The sequence below is a fragment of the Schistocerca serialis genome, chromosome 5 (assembly GCF_023864345.2).
Source record: "Schistocerca serialis cubense isolate TAMUIC-IGC-003099 chromosome 5, iqSchSeri2.2, whole genome shotgun sequence".
NCBI classification, from domain to species: Eukaryota; Metazoa; Arthropoda; class Insecta; order Orthoptera; family Acrididae; genus Schistocerca; species Schistocerca serialis.
Genome location: NC_064642.1, coordinates 717,036,326 through 717,049,193, shown reverse-complemented (window position 1 = coordinate 717,049,193; position 12,868 = coordinate 717,036,326). Strand labels below are relative to the sequence as shown.

General features: G+C 46.3%; 1 protein-coding gene across 2 annotated transcripts in view; it reads left to right on the top strand.

Moving 5' to 3' along the window:
- The window catches only part of LOC126480972 (two pore potassium channel protein sup-9), a 104,398-nt gene that overhangs the window by 73,225 nt on the left and 18,305 nt on the right, over window positions 1–12,868 (top strand). For both annotated transcript variants that reach the window (XR_007587492.1, XM_050104409.1), the window contains exons 4-5: window positions 4,958–5,301; window positions 10,695–10,813. Coding sequence is in view for 1 of the 2 variants with exons in the window: in XM_050104409.1 (XP_049960366.1) it covers window positions 4,958–5,301; window positions 10,695–10,813 (463 nt within the window). In the remaining variant the exon portion in view is untranslated. The remainder of the gene's footprint in view (window positions 1–4,957; window positions 5,302–10,694; window positions 10,814–12,868) is intronic.

The window sequence follows — 12,868 nt, the reverse complement described above, 5'->3', positions numbered from 1 at the left end:
TGTGTGTGTGTGTGTGTGTGTGTGTGTGTGTGCGCATTTCAAATTTAATCATGTAGGCTGCTGTTAAAAACAAAGATAATGCTGATGTAACTGCTGTCATTTTCGTCATTTAGGATGGACTGAAGTTGTTTGCTTTATTGTTTGTATATTTGGAGTGTTTCAAGAATGTCTAGTTCTTTAGCTTTAGATTGGATACGCAGGATTCTGATATGTACTTCTATCGTCAACTTGGTGTTTGCTTGCATGCTGGATGGAGGCTATTGCTCATGTGTGGTATGTTTTGGTTCTTAGTGCTGCTGTGCGTTCCCTGAATCTAATCTCAAATGGTGTACTGGTATGTCCAATGTGAAAACGACCACAGTCCAGACATTCAAGATTGTATAGACCTGCGTGCTCGTACCTGTTGTTGGCGAAAGAAAGTACATGTGCTGATTTCTACATAATCGTGACCGCTTTCCTCTTTCGCGTCTTCTCGAAAACCCATATACCACAGGCCTCCATAAGTATGGATCCTACTGATTTCATCGAAAACGCAAAGTAGAACCTTGCAAACACGAGGCCAAAGATTACCATTCCCACTACTGCCTCATCTTCGAAGAGCATTTAACTCCTGACTGCAAAACCCTACCCCCTCATACCATCACTACATGGCCAACTACCTGTACCAACACAGTCTTAACTTCCAGTCCCAATCGCTCTGAAACATGTACAACCCTTCCCATTCCACCTACTCCTACAAGTGTAAAGCTAAACCCCTCCAAACCAAATCTGAACTGAATGTCCCAATCTGCCCTGACGAAATGCCGCTTCACTCCAACAATTCCATATATTCTCCTCCCGCTGGTGAAAACTGTTGTCTAGACAAGACAGCCTAGTCACAATGAGAGGAAGCCGACAGGCACGCGCTAAGTTAAAGCTGAATGGCTTGAGGTCTGAAACAGGAGACGTAATGAATGCAATGAAGAAAAGTACGTAGCTTCTGGAATACTTAACTTTAATCCATCCTTTTGGTACATCTGGAGATTGTGGCGATACAAGTGAGACTCTTTAGATACATGCAATGTTACTAATGGCGCCTTGCTAGGTCGTAGCCATGGACTTAGCTGAAGGCTATTCTAACTATCTGCTCAGCAAAGGAGCGAGGCTTCGTCAGTGTAGTAGCTAGCAAAGTCGTCCGTACAACTGGGCGAGTGCTATTCCGTATCTCGAGACCTGCCTTGTGGTGGCGCTCGGTCTGCGATCACACAGTGGCGACACGCGGGTCCGACATGTACTAAATGGACCGCGGCCGATTTAAAGCTACCACCTAGCAAGTGTGGTGTCTGGCGGTGACACCACAAAAACATAATACTCTTCTTTATCAATGTACTTCAAAATATCTAGCCATTTGAGGGTACACATATCCTCCATCAACTCACTCTGAACCGAGCAAGGTGGTGCAGTGGCTAGTACACTTGACTCGCATTTGGGAGGACGACAGTTCAATCCCGCGTCCGGCCATCCTGATTTAGGTTCTCCGTGATTTCCCTAAATCGCTCTAGGCAAATACCAGGATGGTTCCTTTGAAAGGGCACGGCCGGCTTCCTTCCCCGTCCTTCCCTAATCCGATGAGACCGAAGACCTCGCTGTCTGGTCTCCTCCCCCAGACAACCTAGCCCCAGCTCACTCTGGGTGGTTCTTCCATATTCCATTCAAAACGCCTCTGAACGGCTCGTGATACAACGCCACATTCGTCGCATCATCACCACCTTGTTTTTAATAATATTTCAGGTGACGACTATTGGGAGGCGTGGCAGATGGGTGGTGTGTCAGGGGACACTCTCCCAGTTCGCCACTTGCCGGTTCCTCAGGGAAGAGGAGGTGGCTGTAACCTGTGTACGCCGGTGGGTGCAGTAAAAGAAGAGTGACTTTTAACCTTTTATTTCTGCAAGTACATCTCTCCTTTACCTATGCTACAGCGGTCCTCTGCCACTGCTTGTCCGGGTGTGCTGCGAGCTCCCGGCAGCTACTCACAAGGGAACCTCCCCATCGCACCCCCCTCAGATTTAGTTATAAGTTGGCACAGTGGATAGGCCTTGAAAAACTGAACACAGATCAATCGAGAAAACAGGAAGAAGTTGTGTGGAAATATAAAAAAAATAAGCAAAATAGACAAACTGAGTAGCCCACGCGCAAGATAGGTCACATCAAGGACAGTGTGAGCTCACGAGCGCCGTGGTCCAGTGGTTAGCGTGAGCAGCTGCGGAACGAGAGGTCCTTGGTTCTAGTCTTCCCTCGAGTGAAAAGTTTACTTTCTTTATTTTCGCAAAGTTATGATCTGTCTGACGTCTCTGTTCACTGTAATAAGTTTAGTGTCTGTGTTTTGCGACCGCACCGCAAAACCGTGCGATTAGTAAACTAAAGGACGTGCCTCTCCAATGGGAACCGAAAACATTTGATCGCAAGGTCATAGGTTAACCGATTCCTCCACAGGAAAACACGTCTGATATATTCTATGTGACACTGGTGACGGCATGTGCGTCACATGACAGGAATATGTTGTCGACCCACCTAACTTTTACACTTGGCGAATGGGTATAAAGATTCTTCCGCCTTACCCGATTTAGGTTTTCTTGTGGATGTGATAATCACTCCCAAAAAAGTGATGAAAACATAAGAGTTTGTCACATAAACTGCAACAAATGAATGCAACAGTTTCACAGTTTTCCCTGTGCTCTGTCGCTGTAGTCGACTGACGTCGTGTGTTTCGATGTTTGTTTAGGTGTAGCGTCCCCATACTGCGGCGTAGTTACCTCGCATCGGACGGACGGACGTACAGATAATAACTGTCTGAAAATAAAAAATTTAATTTCTCACTCGAGGAAAGACTCGAACCAAGGACCTCTCGTTCCGCAGCTGCTCACGCTAACCACAGGACCACGGCGCGCCTAAGCTCACACTCTGCTTGATGTTGCCTGTCCTGCGCATGGGCTACTCAGGTTGTATATTTTGCTTATTTTTTTCATAGTTCCACACAACTTCTTCCTGTTTTCTCGACTGATCTGTGTTCAGTTTTTCATGGCCTATCCACTGTGCCAACTTATAACTAAATCTGAGGGGGGTGCGATGGGGAGGTTCCCTTGTCAGGAAGTGGATGCTGCGTCTCCACCCTCCGCACGCGAAGAAGGTGGCGCGTGCGTATGTGGCTTATACACGTCCGCCTAGGAGGTCCTCGATACCCTCCCGTAACTCTGGCTCATCTCTGCTCTCCGAACCGCGTTGACGGTTGCCGTGTGGTCGAGAAGTGCGCCAACCCTGGCCTGCCGTGCAGTGTCACGAACGCTGGTGTCCTGGCCCGAATCGACACTGAAGACCTCCAGGCTTCCCCATCTGCATTGGAAGCTGTCAGCGGCGCCGAACTCGAGGCTGGTGCTTACACAGAGGAAGACATCTCTCCGGCCGCTGTTGGCGGTGTTGAGTAGGAGCAGGAAATGTACCCAGCGTTAATACTGTGTCAGAGAATGGAGTACGAGCCTTCTGTTCGCCATCGATCCTTCTGACCAACTCTCTTCTGAACTCAAATGCTGGCCTATTTATAGCGCGACACATCAGCTGGTGTTGACCCAACATCTCTTGTAATGACTGCATAGGGTTTCCTAATACGAATGTATCGGCGATTCTTATCGCGTCCTATTTGCTTAACACACTTGTTATGCCAACAGATTGGTGCGTAATAATATTCAATATGCCTTCTCCCGCTAGCGATGTGGCTTCTTACTTCACGTTACAAGGTGACATGATACTTCTCAGTAGTATTGCTTTACTAGACTTCTGCTGACGCTAACTACCCAGTTCGTGCAAAGCGCTGATGTCCTGCTTTCCAAACACCTTACCTGCTAACGTGACGAATCGCTGCCGTTTCGTTTCGCGCTTGTTGACATTCCCGCAAGGAACACAAATTGAAGGAGGTCTCGCTATTATGAAATACTGCGGCCAGCTGCCTGATACATGGTTGGTACATAACCATATCATCATATTCTGACGTTTCAATATTTTAAGCGGGGTAGGACGTCAAGCGGGACGACTTGGAGCAGGAGAGACACCAGAGGAGTTTTTAACTTCCACTGTCTATACTTTTAAAAATAAATTCATAAAACTTTGTCAGAATGACCAGAAAGGATTCAGGATTTACACTTATAGTGGTGGAAGTCCAAAAATATAAGAAAATAATTTGTTTTTTTACATTTGTATTTCACCTTTTTTTCACTTACCGTTGGCTGCATTTGTTGCTTTGATTAATTTTGCACAGCATACAAACCATACTTACAGGTGTATCAAACTCTATAATTTTCCAAATATATTAAAAACTGTGGTAAAAATTGAGATAATTAACTTCAATATTTGAGTTTTTTCTAAGCATAAAGTTTATAATGTAACAGAACATTCATTTTTTTCATAAATTAAATAATTTATAGAGTTTCATACACCTGTAAGTATGATTTGTATGCTGTGCAAAATTCATCGAAGAATCTCTCTTACTTGTGAAGAAACGTGTACCTATAGCAACAAATGCAGCCAATAGAAGTGAAAAAATGATGAACTTTCACATGTAAAAAAAATTTATTTTGTTATTTTTTTAGTAACTTCCACTGCTATGATTTTTAATCCTGAATCCTTCCTGGTCATGCTGACAAAGTTTTATAAATTTATTCTTAAAAGTATAGACAGTGGAAATTAAAATGTACTGTGGTGTCTCTCCTGCTCCAAGACGGCCCGTTTGACGTCCTACCCCGCTTAATACCACTGTATGAAATTGATTAGCAAATCATGCCACTTGCATTACTGCACAAAGCTCTTATGATTCTGTGCAAACTGTTGGCATTACTCGTTTCGAAGATGCGCCAGAGTCGCACAAGGATTTTCGTTACCTTCAGTGACATCGCTGTACCGAGTTATCCCCTTTGCTTCTGCTCGGCAGGGTACGGCCACTCGACGCCGGTGACGATCGGAGGGAAGGCGTTCTGCATGGCGTACGCCATGGTGGGCATCCCGCTGGGGCTGGTGATGTTCCAGAGCATCGGCGAGCGCCTCAACAAGTTCGCCTCGGTGGTGATCCGGCGCGCCAAGACGTACATGCGGTGCTCGCGCGTCGAGGCGACCGAGATGAACCTGATGCTCGCCACGGGACTGCTCAGCTCGGCCATCATCACCACGGGCGCCGCCGTCTTCTCGCGCTACGAGGGCTGGAGCTACTTCGACTCCTTCTACTACTGCTTCGTCACGCTCACCACCATCGGCTTCGGCGACTACGTCGCCCTGCAGGTGCGTCCTCTTCACCCGCGGCTGCCTCGCGAGGTTGTGTGACAATGTCGATTTCCGCAACCAACTTTGCCACAATTAGTTAATTGTAAAAAAAGAACAAATCCTTGCCGCGAGTGTGAGCAATTGCTGCCGGTTATCTGAATGCTCATCTACTCGTTGTTCTCCAGTTCTGCCAACAGCAGCAACTTCTCTAGATACAAATCTACCCAAAAACAATTTCAGATGTCAAGTAAATCACGTAACTAGAAGACACCGATATTGCACATCTAAGAATCTGTAATTTGGCACTTTTTCGAAATAGTTACTCTGATTCTGGAAACAGTCAATGGGTTTTAATCTACTGGGTGATCAAAAAGTCAGTATAAATTTGAAAACTGAATAAATCACGGAATAATGTACATAGAGAGGTACAAATTGACACACATGCTTGGAATGAACCAAAAAAATGCCAAAGTTCATAATATGTCCGACAGATGGCGCTTCATCTGATCAGAATACCAATTATTAGCATAACAAAGTAAGACAAAGCAAAGATGATGTTCTTTACAGGAAATGCTCAATATGTCCACCACCATCCCTCAATAACAGCTGTAGTCGAGGAACAATGTTGTGAACAGCACTGTAAAGCATGTCTGGAGTTATGGTGAGGCATTGGCGTTGGATGTTGTCTTTCAGCATCCCTAGAGATGTCGGTCGATCACGATACACTTGCGACTTAAGGTAACCCCAAAGCCAATAATCGCACGGACTGAGGTCCGGTGACCTGGGAGGCCAAGCATGACGAAAGTGGCGGCTGAGCACACGATAATCACCAAACGACGCGCGCAAGAGATCTTTCACGCGTCTAGCAATATGGGGTGGAGCGCTATCCTGCATAAACATCGTACGTTCCAGCAGGTGTTCATCAGCCAGGCTGGGGATGATGCGACTCTGTAACATATCGGCGCACCTCTCACCCGTCACGATAGTAGTTACAAAACCAGAATCACGCATTTCCTCGAAGAAAAAAGGCCCGATAACGGTAGATGTGGTAATTCCAACCCATACCGTGACTTTCTCGTCGTGCAGCGGAGTTTCCACGACAGTTCTAGGGTTTTCGGTAGCCCAAATTCTGCAGTTGTGGGCGTTGACAGACCCTCGAAGCGTGAAATGAACTTCGTCGGTCCACAACACGTTACTCAACCAATCGTCATCTTCCGCCATCTTTTGAAACGCCCACATCGCAAATGCTGTCCGCTTCATTAAATCGCCAGGTAACAGTTCATGATGCCGATGGATTTTGTACGGATAGCATCGGAGGGTACGCCTAAGTGCCAACCAAACAGTAGTGTATGGAATGCCCGTGCGACGTGCGACGGCACGAGCGCTGACTTCCCCGTGCATAGACGAACCCGCTACAGTCTCCATTTCTTCCTGAACTGCCTTAGCAGCATTACGCCTTGTGCTCGGTCGGTCACTACGGGGTCTATCGTCTAAACAACCTGTGGCTTCGAACTTCGAAACCATTCTCGCCACATCTGCATTTGTCAACGGACCTTTACCCGTTCGAATCCCCTTCCTATGGCGATAGGATCGTAACGCTGAACTAGCACATTCCCCATTCTGAAAATACAGCTTCACTAAAAGCGCCTTTTCAGGTAACATCAACATGCTGCGACTGCTGGCGCATCTGATTCTCTCTCTCATTATAGCTCCTTTTATACAAGATTGTCATGCGCAGTCACTGACGTTTTGCTGTCCAGCGCCATCTGTCGGACATTTTCTGAACTTTGTGTTTTTTTTTTTTTTTTTGTTCCAATAAAACCCCATATCATTCCAAGCATGTGTGGCAATTTTTACCTCTCTATCTACATTCTTCCGTGGTTTATTAAGTTTTCAAATTTATACTGTCTTTTTGATCACCCGGTAATTTTAGCCTCTACAGCTGTCTCAACAGATGTCATATCATCCTGTCCCTTCTTCGTGTTTGTGTTTTCCACATATTCCTTTCCTCGGCGATTCCTTCTCATTCCTTACCTTATCAGTCCACCTAACTTTTAACATTCTTCCGTAGCACGACATCTCAAATCGATTCTCTTCTGTTCCAGTTTTCCCACAGTTCGTCTTTCACTACCATAGAATGCTGTGCTTCAAAAGCACATTCTCAGAAATTTCTTCCTCAGATTAAGGCCTGTGTTTGATACTAGCAGACCTCTCTTAGCCCGGAATACCCCCTTTGCCGGTGTTAGTTTTTTATCTGCTCCTTGTTCCGTCCATCATAGGTTATTTTTCTGCCTATATAGCATAATTCCTTCGTCTGCCTCATGATCCCCAAGTCTGGTGTTGAGTTTATCGCTATTCTGGCCACTAAAATTGCTACACCACGAAGATGACGTGCCACAGACGCGAAATTTAACCGACAGGAAGAAGATGCTGTGATATGCAAATGATTAGCTTTTCAGAGCATTCACACAAGGTTGGCACCGGTGGCGACACCTACAACCTGCTGACATGAGGAAAGTTTCCAACCAATTTCTCATACACAAGCAGCAGTTGACCGGCCTTGCCTGGTGAAACGTTGTTGTGATGCCTCGTGTAAGGAGGAGAAATGCGTACCATCACGTTTCCGACTTTGATAAAGGTCGGATTGTAGCCTATCGCGATTGCGGTTTATCGTAACGCGACATTGCTGCTCGCGTTGGTCGAGATCCAATGACTGTTGGCAGAATATGGAATCGGTGGGTTCAGGAGGGTAATACGGAACGCCGTGCTGGATCCCAACGGCCTCGTATCACTAGCAGTCGAGATGACAGGCATCTTATCCTCATGGCTGTAACGGATCGTGCAGCCACGTCTCGATCCCTGAGTAAACAGATGGAGACGTTTGCAAGACAACAACCATCTGCAGGAACAGTTCGACGACGTTTGCAGCAGCACTATCAGCTCGGAGACCACGGCTGCGGTTACCCTTGACGCTGCATCACAGACAGGAGCACCTGCGATGGTGTACTCAACGACGAACCTGGGTACACCAATGGCAAAACGTCATTTTTTCGGATGAATCCAGGTTCTGTTTACAGCATCATGATGGTCGCATCCGTGTTTGGCGACTTCGCGCTGAGCGCACATTGGAAGCCTTTATTCGTCATCGCCATACTGGCGTATCACCCGGCGTGATGGTATGGGGTGCCATCGGTTACACGTCTCGGTCACCTCTTGTTCGCAATGACGGCACTTTGAACAGTGGACGATACATTTCAGATGTGTTACGACCCGTGGCTCTGCCCTTCATTCGATCCCTGCGAAACCCTACATTTCAGCAGGATAATGCACGACCGCATGTTGCAGGTGCTGTACGGTCCTTTCTGGATACGGAGAATGTTCAACTGCTGCCCTGGCCAGCACATTCTCCAGATCTCTCACGAATTGAAAACGTCTGGTCAATGGTGGCCGAGCAACTGGCTCGTCACAATACGCCATTCACTACTCTTTATGAACTGTGGCATCGTGTTGAAGCTGCATGGGCAGCTGTACCTGTACACGCCATCCAAGCTCTGTTTGAGTCAATGCCCAGGCGTACCAAGGCCGTTATTACGGCCAGAGGTGGTTGTTGTGGGTACTGATTTCTCAGGATCTATGCACCCAAATTGCGTGAAAATTTAATCACATGTCAGTTCTAGTATAATATATTTTTCCAATGGATACCCGTTTATCATCTGCATTTCTTCTTGGTGTAGCAATTTTAACGGCCAGTAGTGTATTTACATTCTTATATATGCACAGTGTAAGTTTTCTCTGCGTGAAACGTAAATATCTTTCTGCTTTCAGATATTTCGTCTCTACTGTAGCAGAACGCTAATAGGAAAAATGCCGGGACCTCGTGCAATCTTGTCAGTGTGACACGAAAAGAAAGCAAACAACACAATGGAGACTGATAAGGCACGAAAGCACTAAATCAATTTCTATAACTCCAGTGAACTCGCCCGTAGTAGGTTAAGTTCCAATTGTGCAGCCGCCACCACAGTCCGTTGTTTCTGCGCGTGCACAGTGTGTAGCGCACTCGAAAATGTAGAACTCCACACTCGGCTCAATCTGTACGTCGTCGACGTCATAGACGCTCTCGCGACGTTGTTGGCTGCTGCGTCACAGGCAGGCACGGGAGCCGCACGCACTTGGAGCAGTCAATTTCGACCTTAAGCAACACCGACTCAAAGAAAGGCATCAGCGCTTGATCGTGACGTCACGTCAGCTAGGCACGGCGAACGCCAGGTCTGTTACAGGCATACTCATAATGCTGGTGTCTCCCTCTCTGATACAGGAAAATGTGAACTATTGGCGATAGTTGACCGACACACATTGTTCTGAGAGATTTTTGCAATCAATTAATTGTGCAATTCATTACACTTCTTAACAAATAGTGTGCTCCTGAACTTAAATTTCCACTTGTTTTAAGGACTGACATACAAAAACAACTTCATGGTCCAGCAGCAACAGAATTCGTGCTTCTTTACCGTATTTGTAAATCTGAGGAAGTTACGTTTGTACTGGGTTGCTTTTACAAGAAATTGTGAACATATTGGTGCTCTTCTTTATGTATCTTGGTTGACTATGGGGTGAGGAGCACTGAATGTTAATGAAATATCTTGCGATTGTACACGTTGGGGGAGGGGGTGGGGGACAGAAGAAGAGGCAAAAGAGATACTTGTTTTATCACATAATTTTTTTTATCTTATAAAGTTTCTCCTTTCAGTTGCAAGAGGGGAATATTTATCTTTTCTAATGTGCATGTCTAAAAAAGTTTAAGCTCAGCAGTATGTTCGATGTATGAAGCTATTTTGTTTCCTGTTTAGAATTCCTTTCGTTGAAAACGACTGTGATCTAATGACTGGCAACAGTTGGACATTTACACATGTAAATTAGTTCACATTTCCAGTGACGATGTCAAACGAAAATAAATAAATAAATAAAAGAAACGAGTTAATTGTAAGGGGGCTGGGGTAAGTATCGATAACAAAATGGATCAAGTAAATATAGTTACTTGAATGTAAAATTTCCGTAGCTTACAATGGGGCAAAGCATCTTCTCATGTTGATCTACGTTTGTTTCGACAGGATTCAGTAATACAGAACTATGATCTTCATTTGTAGCTTTACGATAGTAAGAAAATCTTTCATCTAAATAAAACTGCAGAGTCCAAAACAATACCAAACATTTTGTCCAAAAATAAGAGATTTATAATGATAAGCACGCCCAGGTGTTTCTGCCTGCAACAGACCTGGCGTTCGCCGTGCCTAGCTGACGTGACGTCACGAACAAGCGCCGAGGCCTTCCTTCGAGCCGGTGTTGCCCTAAGCCGCTCTTGTGACACGGGCTTTACGTCAGCTGTGCCTGCGTTCGTGTGTCTCGTGTTGCAGAACGACCAGGCGCTGAGCGAGAAGCCGGGCTACGTGGCGCTGAGCCTGGTCTTCATCCTGTTCGGGCTGGCAGTCGTCGCGGCCAGCATCAACCTGCTGGTGCTGCGCTTCATGACCATGTGAGTCGCCCGGCCACCTGTGTGTGACCGCCGTTACCTCCTCAGGAGATGACTGCTCGTTCGGTAACGGAATACAACTGTACCAGCCGGCCGCTGTGGCCGTGCGGTTCTAGGCGCTTCTGTCCGGAACCGCGCTGCTGCAACGGTCGCACGTTCGAATCCTGCCTCAGGCGTGGATGTGTGTGATGTCCTTAGGTCAGTTAGGTTTAAGTAGTTCTAAGTCTAGAGGACAAATGACCTCTGATGTTAAGTCCCATAGTGCTTAGAGCCATTTGAACCATTTTTGAACAACTGTAGCCGAGAGAGGCTTATGAGGCCATAACTGTTTACAATATAAAACGTCAAATCAATAACGTCTTTAGCCGTCTATATTTCAAATTTTATTTTACTTACGCGACAAGTTTCGGCGTTTCGCTCCGCCATCTTAAGGCCCCCTGACCGAGGTGTAGGAAGAATCCATGTGCAATCGAAATAGGGGACAGCATCAGTAATTGCTATTCGAAGACTACTTTTTTAACAACGCAACCCTTCGTTAATCAATGATGAGGGTAATCCCAAAAGTAAGGTCTCCTATTTTTTTATTTATTTATTTATTTATTTTTTTTTTTTTTTTTTGAGTACAGAACTCTGTGTGGCACGCGCTGTGTGTAAACATGCGCACGCCGCGCTGAGGCGCTCAGTCTTGGCTTGGCAGCCGTTGAGAATGGAGCTCCCGTTGGATGTTACCGCCAAGTGCGAACTGCGAACAGTTATCCGGTTTTTGAATGCAAAGGGCACTGCACCGATTGAAATCCATCGCCAATTGACGGAAGTGTATGGTGAGTCGTGCTTGGATGTCAAAAATGTTCGTAAGTGGTGTAGAGAGTTTGCAGCGGGTCGGACCGAAATTAACGACGAACAAAGGAGCGGGAGACGGTCAGTTTCTTAGGAGACAGTGTTGAAAGTTGAGCAAAGCATGCGTGAAGATCGGCGGATCACCCTGGATGATCTCTGCGCGTTGGTTCCTCAGGTTTCCCGAAGCACCGCTCACACAATTTTAACGGAAACATTGAACTACCGGAAGGTGTGCGCTAGATGGGTGCCACGCATGCTTACTGAGGACCACATGCGGCAGCGAGTTGATGCTTCCAGCGCATTTCTTCACCGCTTTGCAGCCGAACAGGACAACTTTCTGCACTCAATTGTCATAGGTGACGAAACCTGGCCGTACCACTTTACACCTGAGACCAAGCAACAATCACGCCAGCGGCGGCATCCTTCTTCGCCAAAGCCGCGGAAATTCAGACGGACACAGTCTGCCGGTAAAGTCAAGACAACCGTTTTTTGAGATCGGAAAGGTGTATTGCTGGTCGACTTTACACCCACTGTGGTCACAATTAACGCTGACAGGTACTGTAAGACTCTGCAAAAACTCAAACGGGCAATTCAGAACCGGAGAAGAGGAATGATGAGCAAGGGCGTACACATTCTCCATGACAACGCTCGCCCACACATCTCTCGGCAAACCGTTGCTCTCCTGCAACAGTTTCACTAGAACATAATCACCCACCCACCCTATAGTCCTCACTTGGCGCCCAATGACTATCACCTGTTCCCTAGGTTAAAAGAACATTTGGCCGGAAAGCGATTCAGCTCCGACGACGAAGTGAAAGAAGAGGTTCATAACTTTCTGAACAGCATGGCGGCGAGCTGGTATGACATGGGCATACAAAAACTGCCACAGCGTCTACAAAAATGCATCGACAGAAAAGGTGATTATGTCGAAACACAGCTAAATGTTCAAGCTGTAAACTGATGCAAACGACTGCAGAAATAAACAGGTCTATGTACTTATAAAAAAATAGGAGACATTACTTTTCTGATTACCCTCGTACAATTGGTCTGCGACTGGTGAACGAAGGGATCGCGTTGTTAAAAATGTAGTCCACGGATATCAGTTACTGAACGCTGGCCCCTACTTCTATTGCATACGAGGCTGGATTCTGCCCACATGTCGGTAAGGGGGGCCTAAAGATGGCGTGGAGAAACGCCGAAACTGTTCGCATAAGTAAAATA